This window comes from Microtus oregoni, unplaced genomic scaffold (genome assembly GCF_018167655.1).
Source record: "Microtus oregoni isolate MIOR12 unplaced genomic scaffold, Mior012 000012F_ref0000307, whole genome shotgun sequence".
Taxonomy (NCBI): Eukaryota; Metazoa; Chordata; class Mammalia; order Rodentia; family Cricetidae; genus Microtus; species Microtus oregoni.
In genome coordinates this window covers 51,191,618-51,213,066 of record NW_024543071.1, presented here as the reverse complement: position 1 = coordinate 51,213,066, position 21,449 = coordinate 51,191,618, and the positions used below count along the sequence as shown (strand labels likewise).

The 21,449-nt window shown below is 55.5% G+C and overlaps 1 protein-coding gene across 2 annotated transcripts; it reads left to right on the top strand.

Moving 5' to 3' along the window:
- Window positions 1-315: 315 nt before the first annotated feature.
- Window positions 316-20,975, top strand: Atg2a (autophagy related 2A). 2 transcript variants are annotated; one of them, XM_041661539.1, is made up of 40 exons: window positions 316-597; window positions 2,971-3,133; window positions 3,213-3,365; window positions 3,497-3,599; window positions 3,897-4,131; window positions 4,946-5,042; window positions 5,124-5,285; window positions 5,388-5,528; window positions 6,377-6,620; window positions 6,705-6,852; window positions 6,929-7,021; window positions 7,482-7,637; window positions 7,725-7,968; window positions 8,363-8,459; window positions 8,545-8,704; window positions 9,239-9,381; window positions 9,463-9,578; window positions 9,688-9,845; window positions 10,187-10,337; window positions 10,449-10,642; window positions 10,760-10,840; window positions 11,272-11,378; window positions 11,463-11,555; window positions 12,744-12,814; window positions 13,029-13,105; window positions 13,503-13,667; window positions 13,807-13,936; window positions 14,017-14,231; window positions 14,608-14,816; window positions 15,029-15,164; window positions 16,081-16,284; window positions 16,466-16,567; window positions 16,651-16,735; window positions 16,827-16,959; window positions 17,042-17,114; window positions 17,233-17,315; window positions 17,695-17,816; window positions 18,792-18,946; window positions 20,082-20,234; window positions 20,305-20,975. In XM_041661539.1, exons 1-40 carry the CDS (start codon window positions 427-429, stop codon window positions 20,539-20,541), a joined length of 5,760 nt encoding a protein of 1,919 aa, XP_041517473.1. In that variant the 5' UTR covers window positions 316-426; the 3' UTR covers window positions 20,542-20,975. The 2 variants fall into 2 exon arrangements, with proteins under 2 accessions (XP_041517473.1, XP_041517472.1); XM_041661538.1 differs by having other exon boundaries at window positions 13,503-13,673.
- The last annotated feature ends 474 nt before the right edge of the window (window positions 20,976-21,449 follow it).

The following is a 21,449-nucleotide window of genomic DNA, read 5'->3' as shown; positions in this document are numbered from 1 at the left end:
GTTCCTTTAAATTCTTCCCAATCACCTAAAGAAGGTGGACAAATCTGCACATGCGCACTCCTCCCGGCCTGACAGTCGCCTTTCGGTTACAGCCTTCCCGCGGCTCGTAGTTTGGAGGTTAAAGGTCCTCCTACGCAGAATTTACGCGCAAGCGTAAACTACGATTGGGAGCACTTTATCTCGCAGGCAACTCGGTCGGTCCTTTTTTCGCTCCTCGAGGCTCCGCCTCCTGCGGCCAATCAGCAGGCCTCGCCCTTTACAATGACCAATGGCATTGAGCGTGGGGGCGTGGCTGGGCGTCCGGGGGCGCGGCCTGGCGCTGAGAGAGGCGGCGGGGCGAACCAGGGGCTCTAGTGAACAACGCAGCCGGACGGAGGTCGCCGGCTGGCGGCTAGAGGAAGCGGCCCGGGCCCGGCGGTCCCCGAGATGTCACGATGGCTGTGGCCATGGTCAAACTGTGTGAAAGAGCGTGTCTGCCGCTACCTGCTACAGCACTACTTGGGTCACTTCTTTCAGGAGCACCTCAGCCTAGACCAGCTCAGCCTGGATCTGTACAAGGGCAGCGTTGCCCTGCGGGATATTCACCTGGAGACCTGGGTGAGGAGGCAGAGCACCGCCGGGATGGTGTGAAGGGAGGGAGCACGACTACCGGAGGCGCTTCGCAGAAGGTTTGGGCTGGAGGACAGGCACTGTGTTTGGAGAGGCCAGTGGTCCCCACCGTCTCCGCCAGGCCCCCTGGCTGGCCCTTAACTTTTTAACCAGGAACTAGGACAGGAATCCCTGTCTTCGTCCCTCAAGGGGAGAAACAAGCTGGGGGATGGGTGTCACTTGCCGAGAGAATGCCACCATTATCATATGGAGTTAGGGGGAGCTGGTTGGGAAAGGGGATTCTAGAGAGTTAAGGAGGGGAGCCAAGAGACTGGGTTGCTCCTTGTGACAGAGCTGGAGTTGAGGTAGTTAGTCAGGGGAGGCTTTGGGGGATATTGAGAGCCCTGCCAGGGGCACCTGTAGAAAATGTCCTGACCTCCTGACCCCTATGATCCTGGGCATAAAGAGTGGCGATCGCCCCCGGATGTGGATGTCAACAACAGCGTCACTGCCTGCTGTGTTGATCCACACCTCGTGTGACTGCTGCTGCTCTCTACTTCCTGCTTTTGGGAGAGTGGGAGGGACCTAGCTTGGGTTTGGGAGGGATTTGTTTCCTGGCCTCTCTGCCTGGAGGCCAGCCCTCCAGGAAAGGTGTTGAGGTCTCCCTTTGGGCAGGGAAGGGGTAGGGGTGGGATGAGATTCTGGAAGCTGAAGCTTAGAAGGTCTGAGGCCTAAGGTGTGGAATCGGGCAGGAGGCTGGAGGTGACAGATGAGGGGCACTGAGTCACGGCTAGGATGACTGGGGAGTAGTAGCCAAGAGCCACCAATTAGAGGCTCCAGTTTTTACTGGTATGGGGTCATCCCTCCAGCTCCAGAGCAGTAGAATGGGCATGTGGAAGCGCTTTTTCTTTTCTTTTTTTTTTTTTTTAAGCTGGCCTTTGGGTTTGTAGCTCCACTCAGAAAAACCTAGAGGTGGGCCACACCTTGAGAACAAATACTGAGTTGTAGAGTTGGTGGCATCTCTTAGTGGCCTGGTCTAGGAGGCCTCCAGCCTGTTACTTCAGCCTCTTAGGCTGCCCTGCAAGAGATCCCAGCATCTCTCTAATGCTCCTTTCTTGGGGAATCGGTGGCATTGGCTGTTTTCTGGCCTCCCCTGACAGCATGGGCATTTCACTTCCCTTGACCCTTTCAAAGAGACCACATGCCCGGGGCTAAGTGGAGATGGGAAGCAAGGCCTGGCTCCCAGTCTCGGTTTCCATTTTACCTGGAGTCACTAAGCCTAGGCCTCAGTTTCCCCATCCACGGAGGAGAAATTTTGAGTCAGTCTCCTCTTGCCTCCTGACTCTGACTCTGTTTGTTTATTCATGGGCCCAGCAGGTGTTTACTGAGGCCCTCTCTGGTACCACCCAGAGCACCTGGGGTCATAGGGAGAAGGCCAGTGACTCATGCCCTTAGGAGTTCCCCAGTTGGCAGGGACGCAACCCCAGCACAGACATTTCTGTCCTCTGTCTTAGGAGCTCCCAGGTTGGCAGGGATGCTCTACTGTGGGTCTAGGACTCAGGGCCCATGTGGCCTCAGGTCAATCCCTCTTCTGAACTTTATACCCTTGAACTCTTTGCTTGCCTGGGATGAGCCTGGATTGCCTGCTACCCCCTTGACTAGGTCCTTCCACTTGTTTTTGTGCCTATGCTAGGCCACCATCCTATTCCCTCTGCCCGGCAGCTTCCTCTTCCCTCTTCAACTGCCCCATCCCAGGTGTGCCCTGCTGGGTTAGGTGCAGGCTGTACTCACCCTTCCTGGTGCTTGGCATTCTGAGACCCTGGCTGGCTTAGCCAGACTGGGAGGTAAAGGCATTTATTACATACTCCTGCAGCCTCTGGTTGTCACATAGAAGGTGCTCAGAGTATTATGTGGCTCAGGCTGGCCTCGAGCTCAAAATGGCCAGCCTGATCTTCCAGCCTCTGCTTCCTGAGTGCTAGAATTACAGGTTGAGGCTCAGCACATCCAGTTTCGCTCTGCTGGAGATGGGAGCCAGGACTTAATGCACATTAGACAAGCACTCAACCAACTGTAGACCAGGCTGGCTTAGATCTAGAAGATTTCACCTACGCCTGCCTGTGTGCTGGGATTAAAGGCATGCCAGCTACCACACCCGGCAGTAAATGAAGTTTTGAACCTAACAAAGAAGGAAACTTTTTAACTGGTCCAAAGGGTTGAGCAGTTTGAAGGTAAGATGAAAACAGGTTGGGGCCAGAGGGAAGGCCTTATAAAGAGCATATAGAAGGATGATGGTGCCTAGGACTTCTCCAAGACTATGCAGGACTGTGGCGGGTAGCCGTATCTGGAGTTTCAGTGAGCTGATTTAACCTGCCTCTTGCTCAGTCTGTGAACGAGGTTCTGAGATCAATGGAGTCGCCGCTGGAACTGGTGGAAGGTTTCGTGAGTTCCATTGAGGTGGCTGTCCCCTGGTCTGCACTCCTCACTGACCACTGCACTGTGTGTGTGTCAGGCCTCCAGCTTATCCTGCAACCCCGCCAGGGACCAGGTGAGGGCAGAGCAAGACCAAGGGTGGGAAGCTGCTGGGGATGACCCAGGTCTGCCCGAGTCCCTGTTCCTTCCCACAGGACCAGGGGCTGCAGACTCTCAGACCTGGGCCTCCTGCATGACCACGAGCCTGCAGCTGGCCCAGGAATGCCTGCGTGAAGGGCTGCCTGAACCCTCAGAACCACCACAGCCCCTGGAGGGACTGGAAATGTTCGCACAGACCATTGAGACTGGTGAGCAGGCCCCTGCTCTATCTAGTCTGTTCTTGGACCCGCCACAGTCTACAGGATCGGGGCTCTAGACAGCAGCACGAGCTCCACCTTGCTGCCCCCTGTACTGCCTAACTCTAGACACTCTTCCACAGTGCTTCGGAGGATCAAGGTGACCTTTTTGGACACTGTGGTGAGGGTGGAGCATTCAGTGGGCGATGTGGAGCGTGGCGTGGCTGTGGAGGTCCGGGTGCAGAGGTAAGGAGGGAAGACAAATGCCTCTGCCCTCAATCCTAGCCAGCCTCCTAGGATAGGGCAGGGTAGGGCAGGGTTGGTGAGAGTCGTAAGTGGGCCCTGCTGAGAGCCTGCACTGGTATCTAGGGCCAGCAGGTATAGGCCCTGTGAGTCCAAGGACCCTGACACTCAGAGAAGCCAAGGCTAGTTGAGTTTCCAAGATGGAAGCCAGGCTCCTCAGTTCTATGCCCCTAGGACAGTTTTAAAGAGGGAGCTTCTGGCCTGGAATGTCTAGACGAGGCCAGACCCTTGGCTCCGCAGACTAGAGTACTGTGATGAGGCAGTGCGGGACCCGAGCCAGGCTCCCCCTGTGGACGTGCACCAGCCTCCTGCCTTCCTGCACAAGCTCCTGCAGCTGACAGGGGTCCGCCTGCACTTTGAGGAGCTGCCCTCCCAGCTGGACCCGCCAAAGCCCCCTTTGCAGATTGGTAGCTGCACAGGGTACATGGAGCTGATAGTGAAGCTGAAGCAGAACGAGGCCTTCCCGGGTCCCAAGGTGAGTCATAGGCCTTGAGAGTTTGCCCTATCCTCGATTCATTCCCAGAAGTACTGAACTGATTGACTGGCCTCTAGCTAGAAATGGGAGGAACCAGGTATAGCCGTTCATACCTGTAATCCCAACATTTGGGAGCCTGACAGAAGGCTGCCAGGTTCAGGTCCAGCCTAGACTACAGAATAATTCCACTTCTTTCTTATTTCTTTCTTTAAATTTATTTGTTTATTTATTTATTTATTTATTATGTATACAATGTTCTGTCTGTATGCATGCTTGCTGGCCAGAAGAGGGCACCAGACCTCATTACAGATGGCTGTGAGCCACCATGTGGTTGCTCGGAATTAAACTCAGGACCTCTGGAAGAGCAGCCAGTGCTCTTAACCTCTGAGCCATTTCTCCAGTCCTCCAGTTCTTTTTTTATTTTCTTTTTGTTATTGTTGTTCGTTTGTTTGTTTTCTGAGGCATGGTTTTTATGTGTAGCCCTGGCTGTCCTAGACCAGGCTGGTCTCGAACTCAGAGATACACCTGCCTCTGCCTCCTTAGTGCTAAGATTAAAGACTTGTGTGCTACCACTGCCTGGCTTAATTTCAGTTCTTGCAGTGAGGACTCGGGGGAGCGGGGAGTGACATTGCTATCTTCTTGGCAATTGAAAAAGCAGAGACTGAAAGGTCAGGTTGGCCAAGTCTGTGCAGCTGCTTGATAGCAAGTTTTGCATTACAACTAGTATCTCGTGTCCCAGGGTATGGGTAGGTGGATTGCTGTTCTTGGGATAGGTGACATTTAAGGGCTTCATGGCTGTCCACTTGGTCCTCAGTTGGAGGTATCAGGACAGCTGGGCTCCCTGCACCTGCTCTTGACCCCATGCCAGCTCCAGCAGCTTCAAGAACTGCTCAGCGCCATCAACCTTGCAGGTGAGGCTGCTGGGCACTGGGTGGCAGGTGGGGTGAGCTAGGGGTAACCATGTAGGCTATTTTGAAACATCTTTCCTACAGACCCAGGAGGCCTGACTGACAAGCTAAACAAGAGCCGCCCACTGGGTGCTGAAGACCTGTGGCTCATTGAGCAGGATCTGAACCAGCAGCTGCAGGCGGGTGCTGTAGCGGAGTCCCTCAGCCTACACCCCATCACCAACCCCCTCAGTTTGGACAGCACTGGTGGGTACCAAGCCCTTGCAGATTGAAGGGGCAGTTTATGTCCGTGCAAGAGCTAGGGGGCCCTGCTTATCTATTCCTGACTGCCCCTCACCTCGCCCCCAGACCTCTTCTTTTCCATGGCTGGCCTCACGAGCAGTGTGACCTCGGCTGTCTCTGAGCTCTCCATGTACAGCGTAGACCTGGGCTCCTCTGTTCACAGTAACATGGCCTTCCACCGGCCCTCTACCCCAGCCCACTCAGGTGGTAAGTTGACCCCTTAGGCACTTATTCCAGGGTCAAGATAGGGTGGAAGGAGCATTGGGGTGGCAGGGTGACAGATGATGCAGGAGGTCTCTGATGCCTGTAGACCACCAGCAGTGGGGTTCTCCAGGCTCCTAACTCGGTGGAAGCTGCTAAGACAATGTGCACAATCTAGATTTCTTTCTTTCTTTGTTCCTTTCTTTTAAATTTATTTAGTTTGTGTTTGATGTATGAACATTCTGTTTGCATGCCAGAAAAGGCTATCAGATCTTATTATAGATGGCTGTGAGCCACCATGTGGTTGCTGGGAAGCAAACTCAGGGCCGGGAACTCCAGCTCTTTGGACTCAGTTCCCCTTTCTATAAAGGGGCATAGGCATAGTGCAGATCAGGCTGGATGTCTTAGTGAGTAGGTAAGTGTGTAGGTCAAAGACTGGGATAGGTGTGTTATCACATCCAGTGATCCTTCCAGCGCCTTCAGAGGACTAGACTGAGCCTGGTCAGAGGGCCTGGCATACAAGAGGAATTAGGTGTCACCGCTTCCAGGCACGTGTGACTTGGCCCCCACTGTCCAGTTTAGCCAGTTTCTTTCTTCCTTTTCCTCCTCCTTCTCCTAGACAAGGTCTCACTTATGTAGCCCTGACTGGCCTGGAATTCCCTATATAGGCCAGGCTGAACTTGAATTCACAGAGATCCACCTGGCTGCCTGACTCTTCCTTCTGAGTGCTGGGATTAAAGGTGTGTGCCACCATGCCAGGCCTAGCCAGGGTTTCTCCAACCCTCTACTCAGTGGCCACCAGTGACTCCATTTAAGATTCCCAGGAGCCCCTATTGAAGCCTCTCTTCCCCCAGGCAAGCCGACCCCGACTCCAACTCCTCTTGCGGACACCATGCGCCCTGACTCGCTGCTGAAGATGACCCTGGGAGGTGTGACCCTGACCTTGCTTCAGACAGCCGCCCCGTCTTCAGGACCACCGGACCTCAACACTCACTTTTTTGCTGAGTTTGATGCTGCCAAAGATGGCCCCTTCGGCTCCCGAGACTTCCACCACCTCCGGCCACGCTTCCAAAGGGCCTGCCCTTGCAGTCACGTCCGGTACACACCACAGCCTGAGGCAGGAACCTGCGGGGAACTCCCAGAGCCCACAGCTCCCCCTGAAGCTTGTATTCTTGCCCACAGACTAACAGGCACAGCTGTGCAGCTGTCCTGGGAGCTGCGGGCTGGCGGCCACGGTCAGAGGACAAGCAGCACTGACGTGCACTTTGGGCAGCTGGAGGTGCTAGAGTGCCTGTGGCCCAGAGCCACCTCAGAGCCAGAGTACACAGAGGTGAGGGCAGAGGAGGGGCTGGGGTCAGGGGCTTCAGGGCAGCCTGGCCTTGTTTACCTTGTGTGTCCCCCTGTAGATCCTGAGCTTCCCCAGTCACTCGGACTCTCGAGCCTCCTCTCGACCCTGTGCCCACCTGCGTCACACACAGACCCTGCGCCGGGTGCTCAAGGTAACCACTGCTGCCCCAGCCAAGCTACCCTCTCTCTTCAGGGCCCTTGCGTGTCTGTCCTTGTTCTGATCTTGCTATTACTGTGGTCTGATTTCCCCTTCCCAGCCTTTGTTGAACCTCTGAGTACTTGTGTTGTATAAGCCAGCAGGATGGGGTAATGGCACAGGCATACAGCCCCATCATTTGGGGAGCTGAGGCAGGAAGATGATCAGTTGGGCCTGCCTGAGCACTGAGTGACAGATTGAGTTCAAAGCCAGCCCAGTCAACTTAATGAGGTCCTGTCTCAAAAGGTTAGAAAGGAGCTAGGCAGCACAGTGGTCCTGTGGGGGTTTAAAGCCTCTCTGTCCCTGCTATGACTCCTGCCCCAGCTCCCCTCTCACCATTGGGAAACTGTTTTTTTTGTTTGTGGGAGCCCCTTCCTACCCTGACCTCACTCACCATAGCTCTTACCCCTAACTAGAGCCGGTCCCGGCGTTCTGTTGCCTGCCATTGCCACTCAGAGCTGTCACTAGACCTAGCCGACTTCCAAGCTGACGTGGAGCTGGGGTCCCTGGACCGACTTGCTGCCTTGCTACATCAAACCACCACACCCCCTGAGCCACCCACTGGCCTACTAGTGAGCTGCCTGCTGGTTTTGCACTGCGGGTGGGGGGAGTAGGCACTGAAATTCCCTGTGACAGCTCTGACCCCAGCCCTCCCACAGACAGAGCCCCCACAGGCCACTGAGCAGCAGACAGTGTTTCGACTCTCTGCACCCCGGGCCACCCTGAGGCTACGCTTCCCCATCCCAGACCTACGACCTGAGCGGGATCCCTGGGCTGGCCAGTCTGTGCGGGCTGAGCAGTTGCGATTGGAGCTGAGTGAGCCCCATTTCTGCTCAGAACTCAACAGTGGCCCTGGCCCCCCAGCTCCCACCCGCCTGGAACTGACCTGCTCAGACCTGCAAGGTAAGTGTGTCTAGGTACAGCTGGAACAGAGGCCTGGGACTCTTGGAGAGCTGGGTTTGAGATTAAGGAGGGTCCAGGTTACAGTTAGAGCAGACTCCATCATTGACCAAGAAGACCCTTTATCCCAGGGACACTGACTTGACCCAGCAATGGGAAGGAAAAGAAAAGAGTCATCAGGCTCAGTGGTTAAGAGCACTAACCGCTCTTCCAGAGGACTGTGGTTCAATTCCCAGTACCCACATGGCAACTGGCAACTGTCTCTTAACTCCAAGATCTGACACCTCACATAGACATACATGCAGGGAAAATACCAATGCAAATGAAATAAAAGGTAATAAATTATTACAAAGAAAAGATCTCAGCAGTGAGACCCTGTGCTCTCTGTCCCCTTCAGGAATCTACGAAGATGGAGAAAAGCCACCTGTCCCCTGCCTGCGAGTCTCCAAAGCTCTGGACCCCAGGAGTACTGGGGCCAAGTACTTCCTACCTCAGTAAGCAGGGTGCTGGATGGGGCAACTGAAGAGGAGGGATCTATTGGTGTTGTGGCAGGTCACTAACAGGTCTGTGTCCTGGCAGGGTAGTGGTGACCCTGAACCCCCAGTCCAGTGGCATACACTGGGAGACAGCCTCTGAGAAAGGCCGGGACCTAGAGCTGTCTACCGAGAGTCCGTGTGAGCTCCGGCAGCCTGAACCCTCGCCCTTCTCCTCCAAGAGGACCATGTACGAAACCGAGGAGGTGAGGCTCCCTGACTCTCCACTGTGGGTGCCACTTGTGGATCACTGCTGAGGGGAGCATCTCCTGTTCTGGGTTACAAGGGACTCTGAAGCACCCACCCTGCCCAGGGGTAGGGAGGGGGGCACCAGGAGTAGCTTGCCCTTCAGGCACCAAGATCAGGACCCTGGCCACTTCAGCCATCTAACACCAGTGTGCTCTTGAGCCTCAGAATCCTCTTCTGAGTTGATGGGTACTGATGCCAAGTGTAAGGCAGTGAAGAGCATGGGGAAAGACCACCTGGGTTCTTAAGTCTGCTCTCTGGTGGCCTGTGTGTTTCCTTCTCTGGAGTTGCTGTTTTGAAGGCAATTATGAGGATTACAGAGATTCATGAAGTCTTGGAATGCTTAGGCACTGTGTCCAGATGAACATCCCCCACCCCAGGAAAAAAGGGCACCAGTGGATAGATGAATGGCTGGCTGGCTGCCAGAATCTCCAGTTCTGAAACCAGACACAGACCCAGGCAGGTCTCCTGATTGACTTTCCTCTCCTGTCTAGATGGTGATCCCTGGAGATCCCGAGGAGATGAGGACATTCCAGAGCCGGACGTTGGCGATGTCTCGCTGTACCCTGGACGTGATCATGCCTAGTGCCCACATCTTCCTACCCAGCAAGGAGGTCTATGAAAGCATCTACAACAGGTGGAGACATGGGGTAGGCTGGGCTGGGCTAGGCTCAAGGCCCCGTCCTCTCTGACCCCCACTGTCACTGCTCCACGCCAGGATCAACAATGACCTGCTCATGTGGGAGCCTGCAGACCTGCTGCCCACGGCCGCCACTGCTGCTCGGCCACCTGGCTCAGTGGGCTTCAAGATGTGCAAGTCAGCCTTCAAGCTGGGTATGAGAGGAATGCTGGCTAGGCTAGGCGGGAAGGAGGAGTCCAGGTACGGGTGGGGTGGGGCCAGCCCTCCACTACCTCTTCCCACCCCGCCAACTCGTTCACTCAGACTCAGACTCGGATGAAGAGGACACCCAGTTCTTCTCGATGGCATCAGGTGTCCCCCAGACTCCTGCCCCCGAGTCTTCCCATCGTCAGGCCCAGAGTACCTTCTCCACACTGGTGACAGTGCTGAAGGGCCGGATCACTGCGCTCTGTGACGCTAAGGTGAGGCAGCCCAACTCCAGGGAGTTCCTCTTGTCCAGCCAGACAAGCCTGCCAACATCACATTAGGAACCGAGACGATAGAAAGCTTAGAGGGCTGGCAGCACCCATTGCCACAGTCTGCCTGCCCACCCAAATCACCCATCAACCCTCACGGCTGTCAGCCACTTCCCAGCCTTTCTCCATGTCAGGCATGAGAGAGTCCCTCCAGCCATCAGCACATGGCGCAGACTCAGTCAAGTCTGGGAGGAACTGGAGCTGCCTCGGGCTAGGACCCCACGAGGCCGCTGTCTCTGGGTGTTAGCAGTGCTGGGCGCAGCAGTGACGCATGTGCACATCTGCAGGACGAGACAGGGAAGCGGCTGGATGTCACTCACGGGGAACTGGTGCTAGACGTGGAGCAGGGCACCATCTTCAGTGTCTCCCAGTACCGTGGCCAACCAGGGCTTGGCTACTTCTGCCTGGAAGCTGAAAAGGCAACACTCTACCATCGAGGTTTGGGGGCCACTTGAGTATATATCAGGCCGGGGGAGAGAGCTTTCAGGGCTGTGGGCTGTGAGCAGGGTGGTCAGCAGCCTCATCAGGACTCACAGGATTCCTCCTTAGCGGCCATTGAGGACTACCTGCTGCCCACTCACCTGGAAGTCCCCAGCTTTGCTCCTCCGGCTCAGCTGGCTCCCACCATCTACCCATCAGAGGAAGGGGTGACTGAGCGGGGAGCCTTGGGCCGCAAGGGTCAGGGCCCCCCCATGCTGTCTGCAGCTGTCCGAATCCACCTGGACCCCCACAAGAATGTCAAGGTGAGGATTCTTCTGTTGCCCGCTGCCCGCTTGGCTTGGGCAACTGCCTCCTTGGTGCACGCTGGAGCTTGGCGCCCACCGTCCCTCCTGACTGACCGACTGCACCTCCTTCCCCAGGAGTTTTTGGTGACAATAAGGCTGCACAAAGCCACTCTGCGCCACTACATGGCTCCACCTGAGCAGAGCTGGCACTCCCAGGTGAGCAAAGGTGCCTGAGAAGTTACATGGCCCTGTGACTCTGGACTTCTGATTGAGCAAGCAGGTCAAACATGGCTAAAGAGGCCAGTGTGAAAAATACAGCCTGGCTGAGTGGTGGTGGTGCACTCCTTTAATCCCAATACTTGGGAGGCAGAGGCAGGCGGATCTCAGTGAGTCCAAGGCCAGCCTGGTCTACAGAGTGAGTTCCTGGACAGTCAGAGCTGTTACACAGAGAAACCCTGTCTCAAAACAAAGCAAAAGTAGAAAAAAAAAGAAAAATACTGGACTGGAGCTTACCAGTTGGTTAGAGCGCTCCTGACCAGGGCTATGGTGGACAGCTGGTGGGCAATGGGCAGAGTGCCAGACCAGCATTAGAGGAAGAGGTCACTTTGTCCTCTTTGTCGACCCACCCCTCCCCCTTGCCTGTGTAGCTGTTGGACTTCTTGGATGTACTGGATGATCCTGTGCTGGGCTACATGCCCCCAACGGTCATCACTGTTCTCCACACACACCTATTCTCCTGTGCTGTGGACTACAGGTACCCGGGCTGGGGGGCTGGGGATGTAGGGTTGGGTTCAGCCTCCAATGGAAGGAACCGCTTCAGCCTGTGTTTGCCCCTCAGGCCTCTCTACCTCCCTGTGCGAGTCCTCATCACCGCTGAGACCTTCACCCTCTCCAGCAACATTGTCATGGACACGTCAACCTTCCTGCTCAGGTATGCATGCTACCCCAGACCTGGTCCCCCCACACCCAGATGGGCGGTGCTGACTTGCTGCTGCCCGTGTGCCCAGGGCCTCTTGGAGCCATCTGTCTGCATTTGGAGTGATGGTGTCCCATATTCTCACATATCCTTAGGAATGTGAGTTGTTTGTTCTTCTATCCAAAATCAGACTTGAACCGCAGTGTCCTGGATTTGTAATCTCTTCTGGCAGTTGTAAAAGTATACAAAAGAATAGAGAGCTGGAACAGAACAATAGCCAAGTGCAGCCCTGCATGGGGTGCAGCTCCACAAGCACCAGAAGGAAGGAAAGACCTAGACCTATAGTAGAATGCCTCCTGGGAAATTTTAGATTAAAAAACATGTTTTGAAACTTTTATTTTAGCTGGGCAGTGGTGGCATATGCCTTTAATCCCAGTACTCGAGAGGCAGAGGCTAGTGGATCTCTGAGCCTGTTCTATGGAGAGAGTTCCAGGACAACTAAGGCTGTTGCACAGAGAAACCTTGTCTTGACAACTCCTCCCCGCAAACAAAAGTTTTGTTTTAGTGGTAATGGTAGTTTAACCCAGGGCCTCATGCTTACGCTACCAGGAGCTACATCACCAGCCTACACAGTTTAAAAAAATGTGCTAGGTGGGTATGGTGGCATAAGCCTGTGACCCCAGCAGGAGGTAGCAAGGAGGAAAGCATAGGCTCAAACACAAGGCCCCTCTCTCAAAAAAAAAAAAATGAAATTTTGGTATTGGTGGACAAGGTGTGTGATCCCAGTCCTGCCTGGACAACTTAGTGAGACTGTCTCAAAAACTAGAAAGATGTGTACCTCAGGTTAGACCATGTACTCAACATGGGTCAGGTCCTGTGTTTAAGATGTACTAGATGGATAGACAGATAATGCTGTAGGGGGGTGGGGAAAGAGAGACCCTCCACACTGGGAAGTCTAAGTCCAATGCAAAATTAGAAAGTGAGTGTCTGAAGTCCCGTAAGAGTAAGAACCTGCAGGGTCTTCCCAGGTCACCGGTGACAGTCAAGGGACAGTGCTGAGGCTGTCAAGGTCCCATCACTAGCTTAGTCACTTGGACCTCTTTGCCCGTCACCTCCAGGACCCCTCCTACCCCTCTGCCCATTTACCACTGTGCTGCCCCCTGCAGTGGCTCCTGGGCCCCTCTCAGCCCTGTTCCCCACCAGGTTCATCCTTGACGACTCCGCTTTGTACCTGTCCGACAAGTGTGAGGTGGAGACCCTGGATCTGCGGCGAGGTGGGCAGGGCCTGGGGTGGGCTCCCCAACACTGAGGGACAATCCCCTGCCACACTCAGAGCAGCCAGATGTCACCCAGCTGCTGACCTGTACTCAGCTACACATACATTCATGTTTACACACCCATGCCCACAACCATACTGGACACAATCGTGGTGGGTAGTACGGGACAGGGTGGACGGAGACCATGAGAACCTTCTGCCCTCTGCCTCAGATTACGTCTGTGTCCTGGATATTGACCTCCTAGAGCTTGTAATCAAGACCTGGAAGGGGAGCACCGAGGGCAGGCTGGTAAGTGACTGGCACCAGAGGTCACGGGAGCCTCAAGAGGTCACAGTGCATGCCCCTGCCTTGCCAGGCTACCACCAGTGTTCCTCCAGGGAACACTGTAAGTGTCCTTCCAACTCACTGGGGGCACCAGAGGGCACTTGCAGGCAGGGCAGAGGTGGGACTCAGGGTGACAGCCACTGTGGGTTCCAGTTTTTCTCATCTTCATGGTGAGATAGCAGTTCCTGTATAATTAGGCTGAAGTCAGGGGCAGGGGTGGGCGGGTACCGGGTACCCTGGAACATGGGTTCCCCCATCAGTTGTCAGCTGACCAAACAAGAAAAGGTCCTCTTTGCTCCTGTGGGGTGGGAGCCTGGCATGTGGTGGCTCCTGTGCCAATGCCATGGCCCACCGCCTACAGAGCCAGCCACTGTTCGAGCTGCGCTGCTCCAACAATGTGGTGCATGTGCACAGCTGTGCCGACTCCTGCGCCCTGCTGGTCAACCTGCTCCAGTATGTAACCAGCTCTGGTGACCTGCACCCCCCACCCCGGCCCCCCAGCCCCACGGAGATCGCTGGCCAGAAGGTACAGGTGAGGCCTGGCCACATAGGCTACCAGAGCTCGGCCAGGCCATTCTCTTTATACAAACACAAGGCCTGGATTGGAGGATACCTGGAGCTACCCCTCCTAGTGCTCACTCGTGCCTCTTCCCTCTCCTGCCCAGCTCTCAGAGAGCCCTGCCTCCCTGCCCTCGTGCCCTCCCGTGGAGACAGCCCTCATCAACCAGCGAGACTTGACTGATGCCCTTCTGGATACTGAGCGGCGCAGCCTGCAGGAGCTGGCCCAGTCATCAGGTAGGTGAGGGTGCTCTAGGGACACCAGACCCTCAGGTCCCTCAGCTGCATCTCCTCACACTGACCACTTTCTCCCGTAGGAGGCCCCCTTCCTCAGGCCTCTCCTGTCTCCGTCTATCTGTTCCCCGGTGAACGGAGTGGGGCCCAGGCCCCTTCGTCTCCTCCTGGGGGCACTTCTCATACTGTGGAGTCCTGTTATAAGACAAAGGAGCATGACAGAGAAGAGGAAGGGGATGGGGACACCCTGGACAGTGATGAGTTCTGCATCCTTGACGCCCCTGGCCTTGGCATTGCGGTGTGTGTTGGGATGGGGATTCTGGATGTTCAGGTAGTTGCTCAGTACTGATAGAAGAACTCATATGTAGGAGAAGCAGCCAGGAAGCAGCCTTGGCTCTGGGCTTGAAAGAACAGGTGGAAGTCCAGAAGAGGAGACACAGTGTCCTACTCAGACAGGGGATAGAGGAAGAAGAGGGCCAGTTGGCAGATGGGAGTACCGTGTAACTACATGGGCTAAAGGAATGTCCAAGCTCATTGAAGGTCCAGGTGACAGGGCCAAGAGGAGCCAACACCAGCCTGGCTGGTAGTCCAGGAGGAGGAGGAGAGGGAGACAAAAAAGGCAGGTGCTGGGGTTGGCCACCTCTTTACATCTTTACTTGGCTATTTCCTGGCAGCCCCGAGATGGAGAGCCCATTGTGACGCAGCTGCACCCGGGCCCCATCGTTGTGCAGGATGGACACTTCTCCCAGCCGCTAGGAAGCACGGACCTCCTGCGGGCACCTGCTCACTTCCCAGTGCCTAGCAGCCGTGTGGTCCTCCGGGAGGTGTCCTTCATCTGGCACCTCTATGGGGGTAGAGACTTTGGCCTTCACCCCACTTACAGGTTAGAGGCCTGTGGGTGGCAGTTGGTGGCATTGGGCTCTGGGTATAGCCTAGCTGGCAACCTCAAGCTTCATGCGCCTCTCTACCCTGAACTTGAGTTTTTTCCTTGCCTGAGAGTCTCCTCTCCTAGGCTAAAAGGCCTGTGCTGAGGTCGAGGAGAGCAGATGTTTCCTTACAGTTAGAGTTAATTTGTCCCCATGTGTCTTTTCTCAGAGCAAGAGTTGGCTTCACAGGCCCCAGGGTCTCTCCTTCCCGCTCCTCTGGTCCCAACCGGCCCCAAAACTCCTGGCGGACCCAAGGCGGTGTCGGACGGCAGCACCAGGTCCTCATGGAGATCCAGCTTAGCAAAGTGAGTGCAAGGCTGAGTGGGGGGTGAGCACAGAAGTGAGGCTCTGGGGAGAGAGAGGCCCTGTCAACTAGAGCAGGGCAGAGGCGGGTGATGGTGGGTTGCAGAGGGTGGGTTGGATAGCAAAAGCCACAGGTCATATGAGAAAGAGAAAGGTCCAAAGGACTTGAGCCCAAAAGGGTGTTGAGGGGTTCCTTTTGTTTGTTTTGTTTTGTCTTTTGAGACAGGATTTTTCTTTGTAGCTTTTGGGAGCATGTCCTGGAATTCGCTCTATAAACCAGGCTGGCCTTGAACTCACAGAGCTCCTCCTGTCTCTGCCTCCTGAGTGCTGGGATTAATGGCCAGGGGATTCCAAGTTTCTTAGAGCAGCCTGTTTGGTGTTGAGCAAGCATGGCAATGTTAGTAGCTGGGAGGGTTCAGGGAAGAGCATCCCGGCAGTAACTCGAAGACCGGGTGGGAGTCGAAGCATCCAGAAAGAATAAAACCCTCTGTAACAGAAGTTTAGAGATGATGAATCAGACCTGGGCTCAACCATACAGTGAGCAAGAACAAGGACAGGTGTGGAGGGGATGTCAAGGCCCCCAGGACAGGAAGTAGAGCACACACCCCCGGTGTGGAGACTGGCTTAGAGAGGGTGGAGCCGTCCTGGTAGAAGGAAGGCATTTAGAGACCAGTGAGGGACAGAATGGGCCTCAGCAATGTCTGACAAGGTGGGCCTGCACACTTGAAGTAGAACAAAGGCTTTGGAGAGGTTGGAGAGGTTGGAGGGATTTGGGCTGGTCAAGTTCTGTGTGGCCAGGTTGGGCCAGGAGTGCAGTGGTATTAGCCAAGTATGGGCCTGAGGTAGGGTCAGGATGGGGCCTCAGCCAGACCCCCCTTTTGGGCCACAGGACCCAACTCAGGCCTCATCCATCCACAGGTGAGCTTCCAACATGAAGTATACCCAGAAGAGCCAGCCCCAGGGGGGAACCCTGGCCAGGAGCTGGAAGAGCGGCCACTGTCCCGACAAGTGCTCATTGTTCAAGAGCTGGAGATCAGAGACCGACTGGCCACCTCTAAGATCAACAAGTTCCTTCATCTGCACACGAGTGAGCGGCTGCCTAGGCGCACACATTCTAACATGGTGAGCGTGCCTGGATGCGGGCAGCCTCTTTTCCATAGACCTCCTGAAGGTGCTGTGTGTCCAGAGGACAAAGCAGACCAGCCTCAGTGGCAGGAACAGCATGGGCGGAGGCAGGGTTGATGGCAGCTGGGAATGGAGTTTCCAAAGCGCAGTAGAGACTTAGTTTCTCCTCCGCCATCAGCTTACCATCAAGGCACTGCATGTGGCTCCCACCAGCAGCCTGGGAGGGCCAGAGTGTTGTCTTCGGGTCTCCATGATGCCTCTAAGGCTCAATGTAGACCAGGTGAGTAGTGGACAAGGGCAGAGCCCGGCGTGACCCCCTCCCCATCTCCAGGTCCTGAATCTGACCCAGAATTCTTCCTACAGGATGCCCTCTTCTTCCTCAAGGACTTTTTCACCAGTCTAGCAGCTGGCATCAATCCCATGGTCCCAGGGGACACTTCAGCTGAGGGTGAGGGACCAGGCCAAGGAGGGGAGTCTAGATTCTGGCCGCCCCAACCATTCCCAGTTCCATCCTGGGCCTGTGACCTCTTTTCCTCCAGCTCACCGAGAAACCCACAGCCGGCCCAGCAGCCCCCAGGAAGGGCAGTCTGAGGGCACAGAGACTACAAGCAGCCCCCAGGAGGCTCCAGGCAGTGGCCACAGCTCCTCTGACCCACAACCCATCTACTTCAGGTAAGAAAGAGGGCTCTGGACCAGGATGTCTGCCAAGCAGGTCAGTGAGCAGAGATTCTCCTTTCCCCTCTTCCCCTTCTAGGGAGTTCCGCTTCACATCCGAGGTGCCCATCTGCCTGGATTACCACGGCAAGCATGTCACCGTGGACCAAGTGGTAAGTGATGTCATCAGGCAGGCTGTGTGAGCCACTCGCTGTAGGTCCAGGGGCTGGGGCCAAGATTCACAGTATGTATCCCAAAACATAACCACACCCCTGTCCCCTCTCCCAACAGGGCACTTTCACAGGGCTCCTCATCGGCCTGGCCCAGCTCAACTGCTCCGAGCTGAAGCTCAAGCGGCTCTGCTGCCGGCATGGGTGAGCCCCAGCTCCCTCTGCTGCCGGCATGGGTGAGCCCCAGCTCCCCCTGGGGGGCCACAGCCTTCCTCTGCTGCCGGCATGGGTGAGCCCCAGCTCCCCTTGGGGGGCCACAGCCTTCCTCTGCTGCCGGCATGGGTGAGCCCTAGCTCCCCTTGGGGGGGCCACAGCCTTCCTCTGCTGTTTCTCACGGGTTGTATGGCCTTGGCCAAATCTTTACTCAGGCCTTAGTTTCTCCTTTGTAGTAGGCTGTTGTTGCTCCACACTGCTGGGTAAGACTCTGGGGCAGCTCTTGTCTTGGAGGACCCAGCCACACTTGTCCCTGAGCTATCAGTGTGTGGCTTGCCCCAACCTTGTCCCTGTTGCCTCTCCCTTCCAGTCTCCTGGGTGTGGACAAGGTGCTGGGCTATGCCCTCAATGAATGGCTGCAGGACATCCGCAAGAATCAGCTGCCTGGCCTGCTGGGAGGTGTGGGCCCCATGCACTCAGTTGTGCAGCTCTGTGAGTATCTGGCTCTGAGAACTGTGCTTTGTGTACTTTTCACAGAATAAACAGATGAAGGGAAGTAAGGAAAACTCCCCAACATGGGAGGGGGTTTCAAGGGAAGACGACACTTTTCAAACAATCCCATTTATTTAGTGTGGGGGGGTGGTTGTGGGTTGTTGCACGCATGCCACCTGCCACAGAGCACATACAAAGGTCAGGGGACAGTTCCTTCTACCCTTGGAGTCCTGGATGTTGTCCTCGGGTCAGCAGACCTGGTGGCAAGGACCTCTACCTCCTGAGCCATCCCTTCCTTCCTTCCTTCCTTCCTTCCTTCCTTCCTTCCTTCCTTCCTTTTTGGGGCCATGGGTGGTTCAAGACAGGGTTTCTCTGTAGCTATTGAGCCTGTCCTGGAACTAGCTTTTGTAAACCAGGCTGGGCTCAAACTCACAGAGATCCGACTGCCTCTGCCTCCCGAGTGCTGGGATTAAAGGCGTGCGCCACCATCGCCCAGCTTTCTTTTTCCCTTTTAAAAGACAGAATACAGGGGGCTGGAGAGATGGCTCAGTGGTTAAGAGCACTGACTGCTCTTCCAGAGTGACCTGGGTTCAATTCCCAGCACCCACATGGCAGCTCACAACTGTCTGAAGATCCAGATGCAGGGGATCTGACAGCTTCACACCAATGCACATAAAAATAAAGTTAAATAAACCATAAAATAAAATAAAAAAAAAAGACAGAATACATACCTTTAATCCCAGCACTTGGGAGGCAGAAGCAGGCGGATCTCTGTGAGTTCGAGACCAGCCTGGTCTACAAGAGCTAGTTCCAGGACAGGCTCCAAAACCACAGAAAAACCCTGTCTCGAAAAACCAAAAAAAAAAAAAAAAGGAAAAAGAAACTGGTTTGGGAAAGAGGTAAGGGTCCTTGTGCAGGGAAGAGAGGCCAGGGCAGTCTTAGCATCTCTCTCTGATAATCCTGTCCTACATACAGTCCAAGGGTTCCGGGATCTCCTGTGGCTCCCCATTGAACAGTACAGGAAAGATGGGCGCCTCATTCGGGGGCTGCAGCGTGGGGCTGCCTCCTTTGGGTCATCCACAGCCTCTGCTGCTCTGGAACTGAGCAACCGGCTGGTCCAGGCCATCCAGGTGAGTGCAGGACTGGACAGGAAAGGGACACCCTCATCCCCGGGCTCCTGGTTCTTTCCTCACAGTTGAAAAGGCTGGGCATAGATAAAGGCACATGACGTGGTGTTTCATGGTGGCTCCCGGGGGTGGGACCAAAAGTCTGTTCTCGGCTCTCAGAGCCCACACTTCTATGCGAGAGGTGACTGCACAGGGGCAGCTGCAGAAACCAGCTCTGGTTCATCCAGGTTCTGGGCTGTCCTGGGCCCCAGAGTGCACCCCATCACCACCACAGCAAAGCCCTGGTTGTCCGGTAGTGATTGAGCTCCAGGGTGGGACTGGGTGAGCCTGCGGGCGTGTGGGACACTGCAGCAGGAGAAAGGGCAGGGTTCCACGCTCTGCAGTGGAGAAGTTAGTTCATCTGGTTGGGAAAGGCTGGGAGTGGACAGAACACAGGAGGTGGGTTGGGCAGCGGGCGTGTTTTGATGACTTTTAGGGTCGGACTGTACAGGGGCTGCCCTCTAATTGGAAAACTAGACAGCTCAGGCAGGTCTCAGCCGTGGGCTGCCTGGATGCGAGGCCCCAGGAAAGTTTTCTCCAGCAGCAAGGACTTTGACCACTGAACTATCCCACCAAGCCTAAAAAGTTTTTTTCCTTTTGAATTTACTCACTCTCTATGTGTGTACCCTAGCTTGTTTTTTGAAGGTCAGACAATTTTGGGGAATCAATTCTCTACTGTGTGGATCTCTGAGGTTGGGGGTTGAATTCATGTCACCTCAAAGTAAATGCCTTGACCTTTGGAACCATCTTGCCAGCCCCAGAAAGGTTTGCTAATGTCCCCTTAAATTAAGGAAGCCTTTTGAAGAGCTGGAGAGATGGCTTGGTGGTTAAGGCTGCTTGCTGCTCTTGCAGAAGACCTGAGTTCAGTTCCTCCAAAGGATCCTGGGCCTTCTGGCTTCTAGGGGCACTGCATTCACACAGTACCATACAAAAATAAAAACAAATGAAATCGTAAGAAGGAAGTCTTCTGAGATAGGAGATGGGAAAAGGCAGGCGAGGAAGTAGGCCGAGTACGACGGGGAACAGTTACGCTGAAGGAGGTCTGATCTTAGCCTGGCCAGCCAGGCCATCTGTCATCCTCCAACTCTGGTCTCCTCAGGCTACAGCTGAGACAGTGTATGACATCCTGTCCCCGGCATCTCCCATCTCCCGCTCCCTACAAGACAAGCGTTCTTCACGGAAACTGCGCAGAGGTCAACAACCTGCTGACCTCCGGGAGGGCATGGCCAAGGCTTATGACGCTGTCCGAGAGGTGAGAACCACCCTAGTCCCATGCCCAGATGCCCCATCCCCACTCTCTCACTGACCTCTGACCTCCACAGGGCATCCTGGATACGGCCCAGACCATCTGTGATGTGGCATCAAGGGGCCATGAGCAGAAGGGACTGACGGGTGCCGTGGGGGGTGTGATCCGACAGCTGCCCCCAACAGTGGTAAAACCAATAATCCTAGCAACAGAAGCCACATCCAACGTGCTTGGGGGCATGCGGAACCAGATCCTGCCGGATGCCCACAAGGACCACGCTCTCAAGTGGCGCTTGGAGGAGACCCAGGACTGACTGCAGGCACTTAAGATCTACCCACTGTCCCAACATGCTCACCTGTCCAGCCAGCCACAGTGGTGCCACCAGCTCCCTGGTTTCCTGATTGCTGTGACCCACAGCTAGGCCACTGTGAAGGATTCCTGCCCAGCCTGCCTGTTGCCAATTGGCCGTGAGAGTGGGGCCTCGCGGCTTTGGGGCCTCTGCCCTGTCTGTGCACTTTCGTCTGGGGAGAAAGGACGCTGCTCCTCCCTGCTACCTGGGCCCACACTGCTGCCTTGTTCCAGAATGAGGATGGAGGCTTTTGGACCCGCAGACCCCACTCAGCCAAGTGTCTCTCCGTGTCTCATGGGGAGGTGGGGGACAGATGTCATGTGGGTCAGTGTATTTTTAAGATCCCTGAGCGTGTGGGTCAGTGTCTGCATGAAGTGGAATAAACTTGCCCACCGTCAGCCCCTCTTCCAGGTCCTGTGTGCCTGTGAGGCCCCAGCCTGCCCCGCCAGGTCCCGTCTCTGCAGGCAGTACCTGCTTGCTGCCACCAGAGGGCACCACACTCCACCCTCAGCCTTCTACTGGTGTGAACCAGCCTCTCCCACTTGGGCTCAACCTAGCAACTATCCTGGGTGCCTCTCACCCTGGCACTGCTTCTGAGTGTCAGTTGCAGACTAAGGCTGGGAGGAGGCGCCTGGCGATCCCAGAGAAGGAAGGCTCTGGGAGCCCATATCAAAGCCCTGTTTCTTGGTTCTATCCCTGTAAGACCCCAGCGCCCAGCCTTACCCTTGGGCTCCAGGCCAGCCCTGTGAAACCCTGGATTGTGGCCTAAGGCCACACCTGTTGGTCTGCCAGCAGAGACAGCACCCAGGACTGTCCCACTCTAGAAGGCTGTTCCCACCGTCTTCAGCAAAAGGCTTTTGGGGTGCCCGGGC

What these genes read in the sequence shown, in the direction of transcription:
- Atg2a (XM_041661538.1), top strand. Translation starts at nt 427, where the DNA reads ATGTCACGATGGCTGTGGCCATGGTCAAACTGTGTGAAAGAGCGTGTC. An exon ending in ACCCCCACAAGAATGTCAAG is followed by an intron (nt 10,643 to 10,759) that starts GTGAGGATTCTT and finishes CTCCTTCCCCAG; the next exon opens with GAGTTTTTGGTGACAATAAG. An exon ending in TCGCTGGCCAGAAGGTACAG is followed by an intron (nt 13,674 to 13,806) that starts GTGAGGCCTGGC and finishes TCTCCTGCCCAG; the next exon opens with CTCTCAGAGAGCCCTGCCTC.